At 34.8% G+C, this 19,957-nt stretch overlaps 1 protein-coding gene across 1 annotated transcript; it reads right to left on the bottom strand.

The window, feature by feature from the left end:
- Positions 1-12,820: 12,820 nt before the first annotated feature.
- LOC134854192 (vacuolar protein sorting-associated protein 28 homolog) lies at positions 12,821-17,783 on the bottom strand. Its single transcript, XM_063870347.1, has 7 exons — positions 17,702-17,783; positions 17,173-17,262; positions 16,993-17,098; positions 16,475-16,579; positions 15,975-16,028; positions 15,797-15,888; positions 12,821-13,095 (listed from the first exon to the last, which is right to left on the bottom strand). The coding sequence occupies exons 1-7, from the start codon at positions 17,767-17,769 to the stop codon at positions 12,969-12,971; spliced, it is 642 nt and encodes a 213-aa protein (XP_063726417.1). The 5' UTR covers positions 17,770-17,783; the 3' UTR covers positions 12,821-12,968.
- Positions 17,784-19,957: the final 2,174 nt, after the last annotated feature.

Genomic DNA, 19,957 nt, shown 5'->3' with positions numbered 1-19,957 from the left:
ATTAAACTTTACCTTTCCTTTGCAGCTCAATTTCGCGGCTCAGTTTGCAAATGTTTTTTTTGAACTTTGTTTTTTGCTTTTTTTATTCTAGCCCGATAAATTTTTTTCAGGTTGTTCTGTTTTGATTTATTTATTTCTTGAGAAAATAGCTACTTCACTTATTACGTGTTAACCAGGACTCATCTCCTAGTGGTACCGTGGTTCAATCCGAAATCAGATTTCCGATTGCCTTTTGCACACTTAGCTTGGTTTTGCAGGTTTACTTGCTTCTTCTCAGAATTGTTTTTTTTTGCTGTGCGCAACTTTCACTGTAGTTGCTTTGTTTTTGATTTACACTTGCAATTTTAATTTTTACTAATCATAACTTCGTATTTCAATTTTGTTTCGCTTAACAAATTTGTTCGACCTAAATTACTTCGGCTAATAGTTTATTGGCTTATTTACTTCATTTTTGGTCGTTTCACAGAAAAGTCGATTTTATACCTCCCCTCTGGGTCGCTCAGTGCAAAGCTCAGTTTATTATTAAAATCTATTGTTTTGAATTCTACTCGGCTTTACCCAAATTTGATTGGCTGTTGCGGCTCGATAATGTTTGCGGCTCTAATTTTCGTTCAACGCAGTCGGTTGTGTTTTTCTGTATTTATCGCAAACAGAACATCATTCCAGACAACATTTTGAAGTTTTTAAAAACATTTTTTCTAGTTTTTTTTTCGGGTTTAGTCTGATAGCTTACAATGCTTTTTTATGTGCTATCGCAAGTGGTGCTCCGCTTTGCCGTTGATTGTATCTTTGAAATTTCTTGTAGCTTCAAATAAAGCTATTTTGCATTTTGATTTACTTCAACACTCGACTCTGCAAACCCGACTTCAGCTACTATTGTTCTGATATCGACTGTCGTAATTCCACCATCTGCTCATTACTCAACACTGAAATAAACACAAATCAAGAAGACAACACAAAAAATTTATCGGAAATTGTATACTATACCTGTAAAATATAAAAACCAAGTCAGCAGACCTTAACTAGTTGTATATTGGGATCTAATTAACAATCTCTCCCCCCTCCTGACGAAGTTGGTCAGATCGAAGTTGAGATCTAATTGAGACCGGTAGACGTCGTCATGTTTTGTTGGTGAACCGTTGTTGGTGAACACCTGTAGTAAATAAAAGATATAAATATAAACGTTACCCCATATAAACATATATGTAAATGGAGTCCGCAAACAACATGCGGATTCCACGTACAATTTGCGGATTCCACTTACAGTTGCGGATTCCGCAACAGCTCAATTTAACGATACAAATGTTTTATCATTTGTTTGTGGACTTGACACAAACTGTTCTGGGTTCCACAAATACTGTTGCGGATTCCGCAAATTCGCATATTTTTGGAGCGATTTTGAGCGGTACAATGATTTAGGTATTTGTTTGTGGAATCCAAAACAGCATAGAAGATCAAAGAAAAGTAGCAATGTTGCTGATTCCGCGACAAATCTGATTTTGGCCAAGTGCGGATTCCGCTGACAATGCAGAGAATGCACAGTTTGGCCTCGTAATGTTAAGTAGATCAAAATGGCAGATTTTTCGACCATTTCGAATGCAGCAAAATTCGAATTCTCAATACAAGTTCTTGTGCTAATTTACTGTATTAAATTATAGGAGTGAAAATTCATTAGTAGGTACAATAAAAGGGGGGGGGAGATTGTTAAGTAGATCCGTTTATTCCTACTTTCAAAGAAAATGAGAAATATATATGCTCGGGGTGATTTTTTTTAATTCAGACCAAATTTCAAAAGAAATTTTTTATCTTTTGGGGATTGATCAATGGACCTTCGTGGGCCCAGAGTTGGCACACCACTATATTACTCTGACAAGAGTCTAGCTTAACTGTTCGTGTGATATTTTTATGCATTCTTTACGCAAGGTGATTTATCCCGAGAACAGTTAAAACAAATCGAGAACAGTTGCGGAACATTCAGGGCTTTGCCCTGATAGGAGCAGTTTTCTTCTGTTAAAATCATCAGGGTATATTTTCCGTTTTAACCATCTTTCTTTGCTATCTTATACATTCTCATACAGTATGCAGATAATCCAAGTAGACTAGTCGATATTAGTACAAAGAGCTGTTGTCGCGTTTGTAGAGAACTGCGTGTTGAGGTATTCCAAAAATGAAAAATCAAAAGACATATATTTGACGCTATGTTAGTTCCCTTAGAACTAAATATGTCGGGTTATGAAAAGAGTAATAGCTTATTGGATTTGATGCAAATTGAAACGAAGAGTTCACGAAGGCATCAACTCTTCCACGCTAGCCAACTAGAACTTACGTCACTTGATTCTTGTTGTTAGATCGATACTTAAGTTAATACTTAAGTGGTATGAGTAAATTATTTACAATCAAAGAAAAGACACGGTAAACATAAAAAGAAATTTAGATGTCAGTAAAACTGCTCTTAAACGGTCAGTCCGAATCATCTATTCAGAGCCGCATTTAATTTCAGATATGCGGGAAAATATACGAACTGTCGGATTACAAATCGGAGTTCGGAGGAGACTCAGGCGATGTTATCCGAGAAGCTCTCTCCTTGCGCATTTTGCAGTCGTGGAATCTAGTGCAGGAGCATGTTGAGAGACGCAAATTGAGCAACCCCCAGATGCGAAACAGGTAACACGCGGTGCGGAGTCCAAAAATAAGACGACCGCTGTAAAGACGAGAACCGTTTTTGATGGGACTTAATGACGACGCCACACGCAACTCTCAACATTGTACTTCTGACAATTATAGATCGTTTTAAAAGTTTTAACGGCCATTTGTTGCCTTAATGTCATGTCTTAATGACATGTAGGAGTTTCCACTGCTAGACATTTTTGTATTGCTTCCGGAAGAACTGAAAATGTGTTTTTTGGCCCTTAAAACTGTTTTGTGTTTGCTTTAAATGTCTGCTTGCGTGAATATGTTCTCTGTGATGAGCGTTGAAATTTTAACAATAATGCATTCAGCAATGTGCATTAAAAAACTGATCCGAGTGAGAAACTAGCGACAACAACAAAAAGCAGCTATAGAAAGTGTAAAAAAAAGAAGTAAGCCTCGAATTAGCAAAAATTCGGCTAGGTCTAGGCTTCGATCTGCGACCTACTGCAATCAAGTGATTTTGAGTCTCACGCTCTAACCACTTAGCCACAAACGCTTAACCAGCGACAAACAAAATTTCGAATAAAGCAGCTACATATGCTGATAAACTGCCAGTGCGATGCAGCTAAAATGGCACAAAACATAAATAGACACAATTTTGCACGTAATAATTTGGATTATAACAAAATGAAGGCATCCACACGACCTTTGCATGAAAAAAATTGCTTTTTACGGTTCATTTGATGAATTAAAAATGCATCAACTGTGTCAACTTATTACTATTCGAATGTCAATGAGCATACTATCAAAACGCTGTAAAGCTGCCCAAAACTGGCACCAATATTTGCGACTTAGGTTAGAAAAAAGGTTCAAACCTTCTAAATCTTAAAATCGTACGAGTTTAAATAAACTACTGCCCAGAAACACAGAAAAAATGTCCTTTAAAACCAATATAGGGTTGTTTAATTTTGATATTTATCATATTTTCAATGAAAAATGGGTACACACCCAAGGAGTACTCAGTGTGCCTCTTTTATCCGATTACAAAATTTGATTTTTTTGTGATTGATTAAGAGTACTGAACGGAGTGAAGACTCTTATATAGGTCTGGCTACATTTTTTTTCAGGAAAAGTTTTAAAAGTCTCCACTAAGTACAGATGAGCAATCATACCTACTGATGCATTTATGAATGCACTCAGGTATATATGCACTTTTTGAATTCAATTGAAATTCATCTGCTGAACGTGAAGTAAATAGCACTCGCCAAATACGAACAAGGAAATGACGCAAAAAAATGTGAAACATTTTTAGTTTCGAAACGAGAACTTAATGTTTAGATTCCCAGCGGAATAAAAATTTTACCTATTGATCCAGTTTTCTCTAGTTGGTTTCATGTTATCAAAAAGATTTAATCATAAATTGTTTTAGAAAATCGAAGAGCTTAAAGGGCATCTATTTTTTTTCTTTGAAATTCGGAAGTTGAGATTTTTCAAGAAAGTCAGTGTTTTTTCATGTTTACTTGCGTTCATTACTCTTTTCCAATCTTTGATTGCCTATGTTTAAAAATTTTGTGCCAATTGGACTACGAACAATCGCCAATGTAATCACAACCTACGTCTATTAATTTTAAATAAGCAGCAAAAAGAGCGGTCGTGACTGAGTGAATACGCCTCGCGGCCTATAATACGAAGGTATTGGGTTCGATTCCCACTTCGCTCACTGTTCGAGAGGTCTTAGCGTCATCAGCCTCTACAAGGTGAGACCATCTGCGACAAAACGGATGCCATAGATCTCACTCACGGCAGCAAGGCCCAAGATAGTAAGGAGGAAGTAGAGCCGGGACAGATAATTTAAAAAAATCTTCGAAAACTATATTTTTTTGCCGTAAAAACATAGCCAACCGACAGCTGGAAAAGAGTCAATGAACTCAAGTAAATAGAAAAAATAGAATTTCTGACTGACAATTTTCTGGTAAAATAAACCCAATTTGAGAAAACTATCGATAAATAAAATATTTACACAGAGGCGAAGCTGTGCTTTGTGAGAATATGACCAAAAAGCAGCTCTTTCAAGTGACATAAAAAAAAGTAGAAATAAGCCTCGATTTTGCAAAAACTCGGCTTTATGTCGGGTTCGAATCTGCGACCTAGCAAATTTGAGTCTCACGCAGTAAGCACTCAGCCACAGATGCTTAAGATCCATAAGCTAGCAACCAATGGCGCAGCTACATATGCTAATAAATTGCCAATTTGATGCAGCAAAATTAGCACAAAGCACAAGACACAATTCGCATATACTAAATCGCAAAGCATAAAGCCACATTATTTATAACTTATGCATTTCAAAAAAGTTGCAAGATAAATTCTGAAAATTTCTGAAATCGAGTTTTTATTAATGTAATGTTGCTGAAACAATTAGCTTTTTTCGGTTCATTTGATGAATTAAAAATGCATCAACTGTGTAAACTTATTACTATTCGAATGTCAATGCGCATACTATCAAAACGCTGTAAAGCTGCCCAAAACTGGCACCAATATTTGCGACTTAGGTTAGAAAAAAGGTTCTAAATAATCCACTAAGCTGGCGCAGAATAAAAATTTTGTTGGTTCAAAAGTTATTTTGTCAAAACTTAAAAAACCAATAAAAAAATTAAACTATCAAATTTAAAAACCAACTGAAATATGTTTTATTAAGTCAATGAACGTAGTTCAGACTCTTAAATAAGTCTTTTTCTTTCGATGTTTTTTTTTTCGTTTTTTTTCACCATGTCTAACAGGTTGTTGAGTCTCAATTTACTTTTTCGCCGTTTGACTGATGATTTCTTTTTCAGTTCAGTCCATTTCATTTGTTGAAAGGAATACAGACTACACTATCGAACAGTGAAAGTGTAAGGGTCACAAAAAACGTGATCGACTGCTAGTTTCGAAAATAGATTCTAATTTTCAGATTTCCCAGCAAAATAAAAAGTTTCCCTATTGATCCAGTTATCTCAAATTGAGTTAATTTTTATCAAAAGATCAATCATCAATTTTTCCAGAAATTCAGAGATTTGTAAGGGCGTCTTTTTTCTTTGAAAGTCGAAAGTTGAGATTTTGAAAAAATAAATCCGTATTTTTTTTTCAGTTTACTTGCGTTCATAAACTCTTTTCCAACTATCTGTTGGCCATGTTGTTTTGAATAGACTTTTTCGAATATCCAGTTCTTATTCAAATAAATGGAGATCATTAAATAAACGAAATGCATGAGGACATGTTTATTACTATTAACTAAACTAAAGTGTAAAGGACATGTTTATTACACATTAAAGGGATGTTGGAAATGTGTACATGTGGATGGAACTGTATGACACTGAGTTGGGACCCCCCAAGATGCCGATGATTGACATCCGACCAAGTGAGCCGGAGCCGATGGTGCTGCGGGTGGTTGTGTTGTCCACTCAAGAGACTGTACTCGAAACCAAGTCGTTCAGTGGCGACACGATTGCCGATGTTTACGTACAGGGATGGATGGAAGGTTAGACACTGGAAATCATTAAATGTTGTTTGTATTTCAATTACAAAATTTTTTGCACTGCTAAAACAACGCATTACTATATTCCTTTTTTGAATAAAATTTTTGCAAAGTCTTGCAAGCTATCTACCTACCCACTCAATTACTGATTTTTTACTCAAATACAATCAATATTTTCTCAATTTATTTGATTTCAACAACTCTAAACTATTATAAATACAATTTAGTCGGAAATATTTGCAGTTATCCAGAAATATCATTGCGCAGTTGATAAATTTTGATTTCTTTTGTGAGGAATAAGTTGACTCTGCTAGTTATTTTCGTCTTTGAGCGTCCGGATGAATGCATTGTATGATACGTCAAGATCAAAGGTCAATTGTCGTGTCTGGTCGTCAGAAAGTTCATCTGACACTGCCATTTCTCCAAGTGTTTTCAGCCTAAGCAAGCGAGTTAACAACATTTGTTATCCCGAAATATTGATCCATAATGATCCAATCAATTTTTTGAATTCTCCAATTTCATTGAAAAAATGTATGTAAAACAAGGAAATCAAAATTTCCTACAATTGTTCCCCTTTTAAGAAAAAAATCTGAACTATGTTCAGTAAATTAAGGCGCAAAACCTTCTAAATCTTAAAATCGTACGAGTTTAAATAAACTACTGCCCAAAAACACAGAAAAAATGTCCTTTAAAACCAATTTAGGGTTGTTTAATTTTGATATTTATCATATTTTCAATGAAAAATGGTTACACACCCAATGAGTACTCAGTGCGCCTCTTTTATCTAATTACAAAATTTGATTTTTTTGGTGATTGATTAAGAGTAATGAACGTAGTGAAGACTCTTATAAAGGTCTGGCTACATATTTTTTCAGGAAAAGTCTTAAAAGTCTCTATTAAGTACAGATGAGCAATCATACATACTGATGCATTTATGAATGCACTTAGGTATATATACACTTTTTGAATTCAATTGAAATTCATCAGCTGAACGTGAAGTAAATAGCACTCAAAAAATACGAACGTGGAAATGACGCAAAAAATGTGAAAGATTTTTAGTTTCGAAATGAGAACTTAATGTTTAGATTCCCAGCGGAATAAAAATTTTACCTATTGATCCAGTTTTCTCTAGTTGGGTTCATGTCATCAAAAAGATTTAATCATAAATTGTTTTAGAAATTCGAAGAGTTTAAAGGGCATCTATTTTTTTTCTTTGAAATTCGAAAGTTGAGATTTTTCAAGAAAGTCAGTGTTTTTTTATTTTTACTTGCGTTCATTACTCTTTTCCAATCTTTGATTGGCTATGTTTATTAATTTTGTGCCAATTTTGTGCCGAACAATCGCCAATGTAATCACAATCTACGTCTATTAATTTTAAATAAGCAGCAAAAAGAGCGGTCGTGACTGAGTGAATACGCCTCGCGGCCTATAATACGAAGGTATTGGGTTCGATTCCCACTTCGCTCACTGTTGGAGAGGTCTTAGCGTCATCAGCCTCTACAAGGTGAGACCAAATGCGACAAAACGGATGCCATCGATCTCACTCACGGCAGCAAGGCCCAAGATAGTAAGGAGGAAGTAGAGCCGGGACAGATAATTTTAAAAAAAGCTTCGAAAACTATATTTTTTTGCCGTAAAAACATAGCCAACCGACAGCTGGAAAAGAGTCAATGAACTCAAGTAAATAGAAAAAATAGAATTTCTGACTGACAATTTTCTGGTAAAATAAACCCAATTTGAGAAAACTATCGATAAATAAAGTATTTACACAGAGGCGAAGCTGTGCTTTGTGAGAATATGACCAAAAAGCAGCTCTTTCAAGTGACATAAAAAAAGTAGAAATAAGCCTCGATTTTGCAAAAACTCGGCTTTATGTCGGGTTCGAATCTGCGACCTAGCAAATTTGAGTCTCACGCAGTAAGCACTCAGCCACAGATGCTTAAGATCCATAAGCTAGCAACCAATAGCGCAGCTACATATGCTAATAAATTGCCAATTCGATGCAGCAAAATTAGCACAAAGCACAAGACACAATTCGCATATACTAAATCGCAAAGCATAAAGCCACATTATTTATAACTTATGCATTTCAAAAAAGTTGCAAGATAAATTCTGAAAATTTCTGAAATCGAGTTTTTATTAATGTAATGTTGCTGAAACAATTAGCTTTTTTCGGTTCATTTGATGAATTAAAAATGCATCAACTGTGTAAACTTATTACTATTCGAATGTCAATGCGCATACTATCAAAACGCTGTAAAGCTGCCCAAAACTGGCACCAATATTTGCGACTTAGGTTAGAAAAAAGGTTCTAAATAATCCACTAAGCTGGCGCAGAATAAAAATTTTGTTGGTTCAAAAGTTATTTTGTCAAAACTTAAAAAACCAATAAAAAAATTAAACTATCAAATTTAAAAACCAACTGAAATATGTTTTATTAAGTCAATGAACGTAGTTCAGACTCTTAAATAAGTCTTTTTCTTTCGATGTTTTTTTTTTTCGTTTTTTTTCACCATGTCTAACAGGTTGTTGAGTCTCAATTTACTTTTTCGCCGTTTGACTGATGATTTCTTTTTCAGTTCAGTTCATTTCATTTGTTGAAAGGAATACAGACTACACTATCGAACAGTGAAAGTGTAAGGGTCACAAAAAACGTGATTGACTGCTAGTTTCGAAAATAGATTCTAATTTTCAGATTTCCCAGCAAAATAAAAAGTTTCCCTATTGATCCAGTTATCTCAAATTGAGTTAATTTTTATCAAAAGATCAATCATCATTTTTCCAGAAATTCAGAGATTTGTAAGGGCGTCTTTTTTCTTTGAAAGTCGAAAGTTGAGATTTTGAAAAAATAAATCCGTATTTTTTTTTCAGTTTACTTGCGTTCATAAACTCTTTTCCAACTATCTGTTGGCCATGTTGTTTTGAATAGACTTTTTCGAATATCCAGTTCTTATTCAAATAAATGGAGATCATTAAATAAACGAAATGCATGAGGACATGTTTATTACTATTAACTAAACTAAAGCGTAAAGGACATGTTTATTACACATTAAAGGGATGTTGGAAATGTGTACATGTGGATGGAACTGTATGACACTGAGTTGGGACCCCCCAAGATGCCGATGATTGACATCCGACCAAGTGAGCCGGAGCCGATGGTGCTGCGGGTGGTTGTGTTGTCCACTCAAGAGACTGTACTCGAAACCAAGTCGTTCAGTGGCGACACGATTGCCGATGTTTACGTACAGGGATGGATGGAAGGTTAGACACTGGAAATCATTAAATGTTGTTTGTATTTCAAATACAAAATTTTTTGCACTGCTAAAACAACGCATTACTATATTCCTTTTTTGAATAAAATTTTTGCAAAGTCTTGCAAGCTATCTACCTACCCACTCAATTACTGATTTTTTACTCAAATACAATCAATATTTTCTCAATTTATTTGATTTCAACAACTCTAAACTATTATAAATACAATTTAGTAGGAAATATTTGCAGTTATCCAGAAATATCATTGCGCAGTTGATTAATTTTGATTTCTTTTGTGAGGAATAAGTTGACTCTGCTAGTTATTTTCGTCTTTGAGCGTCCGGATGAATGCATTGTATGATACGTCAAGATCAAAGGTCAATTGTCGTGTCTGGTCGTCAGAAAGTTCATCTGACACTGACATTTCTCCAAGTGTTTTCAGCCTAAGCAAGCGAGTTAACAACATTTGTTATCCCGAAATATTGATCCATAATGATCCAATCAATTTTTTGAATTCTCCAATTTCATTGAAAAAATGTATGTAAAACAAGGAAATCAAAATTTCCTACAATTGTTCCCCTTTTAAGAAAAAAATCTGAACTATGTTCAGTAAATTAAGGCGCAAAACCTTCTAAATCTTAAAATCGTACGAGTTTAAATAAACTACTGCCCAAAAACACAGAAAAAATGTCCTTTAAAACCAATTTAGGGTTGTTTAATTTTGATATTTATCATATTTTCAATGAAAAATGGTTACACACCCAATGAGTACTCAGTGCGCCTCTTTTATCCAATTACAAAATTTGATTTTTTTGGTGATTGATTAAGAGTAATGAACGTAGTGAAGACTCTTATAAAGGTCTGGCTACATATTTTTTCAGGAAAAGTCTTAAAAGTCTCTATTAAGTACAGATGAGCAATCATACATACTGATGCATTTATGAATGCACTTAGGTATATATACACTTTTTGAATTCAATTGAAATTCATCAGCTGAACGTGAAGTAAATAGCACTCAAAAAATACGAACGTGGAAATGACGCAAAAAATGTGAAAGATTTTTAGTTTCGAAATGAGAACTTAATGTTTAGATTCCCAGCGGAATAAAAATTTTACCTATTGATCCAGTTTTCTCTAGTTGGGTTCATGTCATCAAAAAGATTTAATCATAAATTGTTTTAGAAATTCGAAGAGTTTAAAGGGCATCTATTTTTTTTCTTTGAAATTCGAAAGTTGAGATTTTTCAAGAAAGTCAGTGTTTTTTTATTTTTACTTGCGTTCATTACTCTTTTCCAATCTTTGATTGGCTATGTTTATTAATTTTGTGCCAATTTTGTGCCGAACAATCGCCAATGTAATCACAACCTACGTCTATTAATTTTAAATAAGCAGCAAAAAGAGCGGTCGTGACTGAGTGAATACGCCTCGCGGCCTATAATACGAAGGTATTGGGTTCGATTCCCACTTCGCTCACTGTTGGAGAGGTCTTAGCGTCATCAGCCTCTACAAGGTGAGACCAAATGCGACAAAACGGATGCCATAGATCTCACTCACGGCAGCAAGGCCCAAGATAGTAAGGAGGAAGTAGAGCCGGGACAGATAATTTAAAAAAATCTTCGAAAACTATATTTTTTTGCCGTAAAAACATAGCCAACCGACAGCTGGAAAAGAGTCAATGAACTCAAGTAAATAGAAAAAATAGAATTTCTGACTGACAATTTTCTGGTAAAATAAACCCAATTTGAGAAAACTATCGATAAATAAAGTATTTACACAGAGGCGAAGCTGTGCTTTGTGAGAATATGACCAAAAAGCAGCTCTTTCAAGTGACATAAAAAAAGTAGAAATAAGCCTCGATTTTGCAAAAACTCGGCTTTATGTCGGGTTCGAATCTGCGACCTAGCAAATTTGAGTCTCACGCAGTAAGCACTCAGCCACAGATGCTTAAGATCCATAAGCTAGCAACCAATAGCGCAGCTACATATGCTAATAAATTGCCAATTCGATGCAGCAAAATTAGCACAAAGCACAAGACACAATTCGCATATACTAAATCGCAAAGCATAAAGCCACATTATTTATAACTTATGCGTTTCAAAAAAGTTGCAAGATAAATTCTGAAAATTTCTGAAATCGAGTTTTTATTAATGTAATGTTGCTGAAACAATTAGCTTTTTTCGGTTCATTTGATGAATTAAAAATGCATCAACTGTGTAAACTTATTACTATTCGAATGTCAATGCGCATACTATCAAAACGCTGTAAAGCTGCCCAAAACTGGCACCAATATTTGCGACTTAGGTTAGAAAAAAGGTTCTAAATAATCCACTAAGCTGGCGCAGAATAAAAATTTTGTTGGTTCAAAAGTTATTTTGTCAAAACTTAAAAAACCAATAAAAAAATTAAACTATCAAATTTAAAAACCAACTGAAATATGTTTTATTAAGTCAATGAACGTAGTTCAGACTCTTAAATAAGTCTTTTTCTTTCGATGTTTTTTTTTTTCGTTTTTTTTCACCATGTCTAACAGGTTGTTGAGTCTCAATTTACTTTTTCGCCGTTTGACTGATGATTTCTTTTTCAGTTCAGTTCATTTCATTTGTTGAAAGGAATACACACTACACTATCGAACAGTGAAAGTGTAAGGGTCACAAAAAACGTGATCGACTGCTAGTTTCGAAAATAGATTCTAATTTTCAGATTTCCCAGCAAAATAAAAAGTTTCCCTATTGATCCAGTTATCTCAAATTGAGTTAATTTTTATCAAAAGATCAATCATCAATTTTTCCAGAAATTCAGAGATTTGTAAGGGCGTCTTTTTTCTTTGAAAGTCGAAAGTTGAGATTTTGAAAAAATAAATCCGTATTTTTTTTTCAGTTTACTTGCGTTCATAAACTCTTTTCCAACTATCTGTTGGCCATGTTGTTTTGAATAGACTTTTTCGAATATCCAGTTCTTATTCAAATAAATGGAGATCATTAAATAAACGAAATGCATGAGGACATGTTTATTACTATTAACTAAACTAAAGTGTAAAGGACATGTTTATTACACATTAAAGGGATGTTGGAAATGTGTACATGTGGATGGAACTGTATGACACTGAGTTGGGACCCCCCAAGATGCCGATGATTGACATCCGACCAAGTGAGCCGGAGCCGATGGTGCTGCGGGTGGTTGTGTTGTCCACTCAAGAGACTGTACTCGAAACCAAGTCGTTCAGTGGCGACACGATTGCCGATGTTTACGTACAGGGATGGATGGAAGGTTAGACACTGGAAATCATTAAATGTTGTTTGTATTTCAAATACAAAATTTTTTGCACTGCTAAAACAACGCATTACTATATTCCTTTTTTGAATAAAATTTTTGCAAAGTCTTGCAAGCTATCTACCTACCCACTCAATTACTGATTTTTTACTCAAATACAATCAATATTTTCTCAATTTATTTGATTTCAACAACTCTAAACTATTATAAATACAATTTAGTAGGAAATATTTGCAGTTATCCAGAAATATCATTGCGCAGTTGATTAATTTTGATTTCTTTTGTGAGGAATAAGTTGACTCTGCTAGTTATTTTCGTCTTTGAGCGTCCGGATGAATGCATTGTATGATACGTCAAGATCAAAGGTCAATTGTCGTGTCTGGTCGTCAGAAAGTTCATCTGACACTGACATTTCTCCAAGTGTTTTCAGCCTAAGCAAGCGAGTTAACAACATTTGTTATCCCGAAATATTGATCCATAATGATCCAATCAATTTTTTGAATTCTCCAATTTCATTGAAAAAATGTATGTAAAACAAGGAAATCAAAATTTCCTACAATTGTTCCCCTTTTAAGAAAAAAATCTGAACTATGTTCAGTAAATTAAGGCGCAAAACCTTCTAAATCTTAAAATCGTACGAGTTTAAATAAACTACTGCCCAAAAACACAGAAAAAATGTCCTTTAAAACCAATTTAGGGTTGTTTAATTTTGATATTTATCATATTTTCAATGAAAAATGGTTACACACCCAATGAGTACTCAGTGCGCCTCTTTTATCCAATTACAAAATTTGATTTTTTTGGTGATTGATTAAGAGTAATGAACGTAGTGAAGACTCTTATAAAGGTCTGGCTACATATTTTTTCAGGAAAAGTCTTAAAAGTCTCTATTAAGTACAGATGAGCAATCATACATACTGATGCATTTATGAATGCACTTAGGTATATATACACTTTTTGAATTCAATTGAAATTCATCAGCTGAACGTGAAGTAAATAGCACTCAAAAAATACGAACGTGGAAATGACGCAAAAAATGTGAAAGATTTTTAGTTTCGAAATGAGAACTTAATGTTTAGATTCCCAGCGGAATAAAAATTTTACCTATTGATCCAGTTTTCTCTAGTTGGGTTCATGTCATCAAAAAGATTTAATCATAAATTGTTTTAGAAATTCGAAGAGTTTAAAGGGCATCTATTTTTTTCTTTGAAATTCGAAAGTTGAGATTTTTCAAGAAAGTCAGTGTTTTTTTATTTTTACTTGCGTTCATTACTCTTTTCCAATCTTTGATTGGCTATGTTTATTAATTTTGTGCCAATTTTGTGCCGAACAATCGCCAATGTAATCACAACCTACGTCTATTAAGTTTAAATAAGCAGCAAAAAGAGCGGTCGTGACTGAGTGAATACGCCTCGCGGCCTATAATACGAAGGTATTGGGTTCGATTCCCACTTCGCTCACTGTTGGAGAGGTCTTAGCGTCATCAGCCTCTACAAGGTGAGACCAAATGCGACAAAACGGATGCCATCGATCTCACTCACGGCAGCAAGGCCCAAGATAGTAAGGAGGAAGTAGAGCCGGGACAGATAATTTAAAAAAAAGCTTCGAAAACTATATTTTTTGCCGTAAAAACATAGCCAACAGAAAACTGGAAAAGAGTCAATGAACTCAATAAACAGAAAAAATAGAATTTCTGACTGACAATTTTCTGGTAAAATAAACCCAATTTAAGAAAGTTATCAATATATAAACACAGAGGCGAAGCTGTGCTTTGAGAGAACATGATCAAAAAGCAGCTCTTTCAAGTGACATAAAAAAAGTAGAAATAAGCCTCGAATTAGCAAAAATTCGGCTTTATGTCGGGTTCGAATCTGCGACCTAGCAAATTTGAGTCTCACGCATTAAGCACTCAACCACAGATGCTTAAGATCCATTAGCTAGCAACCAATAACGCAGCTACATTTGCTTATAAATTGCCAATTCGATGCAGCAAAATTAGCACAAAGCACAAGACACAATTCGCATATACTAAATCGCAAAGCATAGAGCCACATTATTTATAACTTATGCATTTCAAAAAAATTGCGAGCTAAATTCTGAAAATTTCTGAAATCGAGTTTTTATTATTGTAATGTTGCTGGAACAAATAGCTTTTTTCGGTTCATTTGATGAATTAAAAATGCATCAACTGTGTAAACTTATTAGGATTCAAATGTCAAAGCGCATGCTATCAATAAGCTGTAAAGGTACCCTAAAAGTGGCACCAAAATTTGAGACTTAGGTAGCAAAAAAAGAGGAAGTTTGTACTAATACACTTTGCTTCGCAAGCATAATTAAGCTCGGAAATGAAAATTAAATTCCACTTTTGAAAAAGCGGATCATCGGCTGTTCTATAGTGGAATTTGCCTTCCTTTTAACAAAGGAAATGAGCTGAACTGGAAAAGAAATCAAAATTCAAACCGCGAAAAAGTAACGTTGAGCCTGAAGAAATTTTTATAGTGGAATTTGCCTTCCTTTTAACAAAGGAAATGAACTGAACTGAAAAATAAATCAAAACTCAAACCGCGAAAAAGTAACTTTGAGCGTGAAAAAATTTTAAGACTTTTCCTGGAAAAAACGAAAAAATTATCGCGACCTCTTTAAGAGTATGAACTACGTTCATCGACTTTTTAATTACATTTCGAATTAATTTTTTTAAATTACATTTCGAATTAACTGAGAAAAAAACGGTATAGAAAATAACTTTCTAACCGACCATATCAAGCATGTTGTTGGGAACATATTGTCGATTAAACAAAGTCGCATTGCAGCAATTTCATTTGCTGATAGTAAGATTTCATTTGCTGATAGTAAGATAGTAAGGTATCTTCAAGCTATTCAGCCAATTTTTTCCGCAAATGGGATCTTTTAACTAGTCCCCCTCCCCTCCACCGCAAAAAAGGTGGTGAGAGATTCGTTACTAGGTACAAAACCCACGAATGCTTAACCGCTGAATTAGTTCTTATATGGGTGGCAATTCGAATTCGATACTATGTAACAAATGGGAGGGGGATAACTCAAAAGATCCATTTTCTGATAGATTTTGTGTACAAAGGAGAATTCTTTCGATGCAATTCAATCATTGCTACTAACCACTCGTTCATTTTCGTTTTGGCTTCGAAGTTTGCGGGCAGAGAGGTCATTGAGCTTAATGCGTCACATATCTCCCTGACCAACGGATAAATCTGAAAACAAAAGGAAACCAACAGTCACGCACATTTGATTCTCTGAGTTACTCTTATTTAACGTCAGGCCAAAGGACAATACTTACGTCATCTTTAGCTCTCCTCTCCAATTTCAGACAGTCAGATGTCGTGATGAACAACTAAACAGATAATTCAATGATAAAACCCCCAGCACTAAACTTAAGGCTATATAATATTGGAAGATGCACAACTTAGGAGCTGCTCGGCTCTTAACAGAACCGCTGTTGTAGCCTTTACTACGAACTGAACAATTTTTGGACTATTTTTTGGATGGGACGTTGCATACAATGAACGCAGATCATGATGGACTTTAAACCAAGGACTTCAATCCAAGGTCTTCGTTTATAGTGAGGAAGATAAAGCTTAAACCCCTTCAAACTCGCCATTAGCAAAGCATTGACGTTTCCCATCAGACAAGGATAGGAAACGATTCTACCGCCCCCTTCATGAAAGGGGAGGAAATTCTTAAACGGCAGCAAATTTATAAGATATGCTGAGAAGTCTAGGAGACCTTTTTCTTCATAAGAAAGGGTCGTTGTTTTTGGCAAAAAAAATTAAAGCTTACTGATACGATGTCTGCAATACACTTGTTTGAGTTGCCTGTCTTCTCTGAGCGAACTTTAACCGGCTGGTCGTCTTTGATCCGCTCCAGTGCAGCCACGCAATCAAGCTGTGAACACATAAAAAGTAAGGATACTCGCTTGAGCTACAACTAACACAATTTCAAATATATGTTTCGGAGACTTTCGGCCATTTTCGCCAGCGAAAGAATTGGAATCCAGCTTCAAGAATAAGCTAACTATATCTTAAATCATTTAGCTGCAATGGAATCATCTAAAGTAAGCTGGCTTGAGAGGCATAATTATTCAGACAAGGGTTTCTTGACATTGAGAGAGCAGAAGATTTCTAGAAACTAAACGGCTACAGAAAAAGGCTTTTATCTCAAAACAGTCTTGATAATTAGCGAGATTATTTCGAGGCACATAAAATTGCACGAAAAAACCACGTTGGCCTATGGATTCTTTCGACACATTGAGTTGTCGGAGCAAAGAGCAGATTTTTGGCATATTATATTACACGCACTCTGTATTTCTTCACAAAAGAGTCCACGTCTGGAAATTCTGAGCTCTGCACAAGTCTGAAAGCTGTTTTGTATTGGGCCAGCAGTTTGTTACAAGCAGCTTCATACCTTCGGTTCAAAATGAAAAAAAAAATAAACACTGAAGGATTATGAAATGAAAACATTAGAAAATTTTGACATACTCGTTCGTCTTTACACAATCTCGGATGTATGCTCTTTCAAGGCATTGAAGTGTGTTGATTACAGCATACAAATCAGCCAAATTGTCGTAACTGAAACACAATAATTCGATCAAACGAAATATTATACATTTTTATTCAAATGAGGAAAACAGCCCTAAGACAAAAAAAATTAAGCAGCATTCTTATACATCGTAAAATCTTACACTGTGGTGAAGTTTCTCATCGCAAATGCAAAAAAATGACAAAAAAGCTATAAAAAATTGCAAGAAAAATAAGTTTTGGAAAAAAAAGAATTAGCCGACAATGAGATTAAAACCGGTGCCCTCCGAAATATTTGACTAATTATATTACAGTCCCAACTGCCTAATAGAGTTTATACACCATGTAATATTTATTACCATACCCTTTAAAAAACTTATGCTAGGAGCCGATTAGAAACAAGAACTCGTATTTTAGAAAGCATTCGCTTGTGTAATCACCAAAATTAGTAGTTTCAAAAAATAGGCCTTGATAGAAAATCAGTACAAACTGGGCTCGTTCTTTTGGACTGTCATGTAGTTTCACCTCTTCCATCAATTCAGGCCTTGATTGATTCATTTTTATCTATCTAAAAACAACATTATAATCTTAGTAAGGATAGCACGTTGCTGTGCAAGTAGCACGGAATGTTCTAACCACACTGATTTTGAAACTTCAGTTATATATTTTTTAGAACAGTAAGTTGAACAAATGCAAGAATGAGTGCTACTAATAGCTATAATAACTTTATTTTAAAATAGTAGTTAATTAGTAGGTAGAATTGAAGGTTGGCAGCTACAAAAAATGACTAATTTAATCTGGAAACAGAAAATTTTTAGACCAATTTTTCTTGACATAGACAATTTAAACACAGGCGAAGCAGAGCATCACATCACTTGCGATACTACGGGAACAGAACAATGCAAGCTAGCAAATAATAGTCGAAAAAAATCTTTAAAAATTTAACATTTTTTCAAAAAAGGATAATACAATTTCAGAAAAACAGTTGAGAAACAACCAGCAGCATTAAATAAGCTTTTATTAAATACTGAGCGACCACTAAGCTGACAATACGTGGGTAGAAGACCATTGAGCCGTAAACAAAAAATGCCTTAATTAGTTGAGGTGAAAAGCTTTGAACATTAAGTTTTATACAGTGACTAAGTCGATAAAACATACGCCGATACTATTCAGGCCGAAATAGCTTTAGACCAAAACGAATCAAAGAAAAACAAAAATAGTCAGGTATACTAAAATTACAAATCACAGGATAACTCATCAATACTTGCAACTATAAGGAAAACTGCTTACTGTACAAGAAAAATTAATGATGTGGCAACTAAATCGACAAAACATAAGCAGACAACTAAAGGCTGACAATGCAAACTTTCCAGAAAAATATATCAATTTCATACGTACTGAAAAACAGAGGTGCAGACGGAATTCGAACCCTCAGGCCTTACGGTGCAAGGAGACTATTATAGGCTAAGTTTCAATAAGAAAGCAAATTCAATTTCTTACAGGTTTGTACGAAAAGTTGCTTACGGGGGAACAGTCCCGTTCTCGATTACAAGGCACTTGCTCTAGCAAGTGTAAAAAACGGAATCCACCTTACGACTGAAAACGCTTCAATATGATACCACACTTGAAACCCCACAGGCTTTCTTTCAGGTAGTCAAATCGGAAGAAGAAAACACATCCTACCCCATAGATAGTTATTATCCTTCACTTCGTGAAAGAGTCAGCGCAAATATTCAGCTTTTATGTTCAATCTCATGACCTTAACATTGGTTATTGCCGAAAACTAATAAGATCTCAAATCAATATTTATTAACTACCGAAGAACAATATTTCAGGCATGGAAACAGGTCGTCAAAAGACAGACGTACACTACAGATGCATGGATGGTACTGCCTTATTCAACTGGCGATTTATTTTTGAGTTCAAACTAGTCCCGCAGGAAATGAAGGTTGAAGTAAAAGAAAAGCGGCGCCTGCTAGCCAGACATGCGACAAGCCAGTTTGTCCCACCTGTGATCCATTTCCAAGTGTGGGACAATGACTTCATCAGCTCAGATGATTTCATAGGCGAGCTCAGTTTGAACTTGAGCAAGATGCCCCGTCCATCGCAGTTTTCAAGAGAATGCGACTTCTCTATGGTAAGCTACTTTGTACAAAAAAATCTACAATTCAGTGAACGCAATCTAAAATTTGTACACGCTCAATTTTTATTTTTTCCAGTTTTGACTTTTGATTACCGTTTGATCCAATTTTCACCAAATGAGAAGAACTTCATAAAAAGCCAAATCATAAAGTATTCATGATGTTTCAAAAAATAATGAAGTAGTAACAAAGTTTCAAATTTTTGACTCATTGAGATTATTTTCCATCCATTCAATTTTTCTGAGCTGGTTTCTAATCATATTTATCGTGCGACAGGCTAATTTAAGCACCTTGAGTTACTGACAATCAAATCATACTAAATTTCAATATCATAATAATTGATTAAAGCAAACTTGACTTTGTTTAGTTACAAGAGTCAAAAGCTAACCCTTGGATTTCACTTTTCCAGTCCAAAAGAGTAAGGGGATTTTTTCCGATGACTCGATATACAAAACGTGGCGACTATAAAGAATTAACGTCAAAACTAGAGGTAGAAATGGAGCTTCTGACAGAAGATGAAGCGAACGAAAAACCAGCTGCTAAGGCAAGAGATTCTCCAAATGCGTATCCATTCCTCACTCCACCGGAAAGACCAAAAACTTCCT

The sequence above is a fragment of the Symsagittifera roscoffensis genome, chromosome 9 (genome assembly GCF_963678635.1).
Source record: "Symsagittifera roscoffensis chromosome 9, txSymRosc1.1, whole genome shotgun sequence".
NCBI lineage: Eukaryota > Metazoa > Xenacoelomorpha > Acoela > Convolutidae > Symsagittifera > Symsagittifera roscoffensis.
The sequence above is the reverse complement of the archived record's forward strand: the minus strand, read 5'-3'. Positions and strand labels throughout refer to the sequence as shown.

Excerpts from the sequence above, each read along its gene's own strand:
- LOC134854192 (XM_063870347.1), bottom strand. The coding sequence starts at position 17,769 with ATGAATCAATCAAGGCCTGAATTGATGGAAGAGGTGAAACTACATGAC. Across the intron at positions 16,029-16,474 it reads GTATTGCAGACATCGTATCA|TTGTTCATCACGACATCTGA; the intron begins GTAAGCTTTAAT and ends TTATCTGTTTAG. Across the intron at positions 15,889-15,974 it reads AGAGGAGAGCTAAAGATGAC|ATTTATCCGTTGGTCAGGGA; the intron begins GTAAGTATTGTC and ends TTTTGTTTTCAG.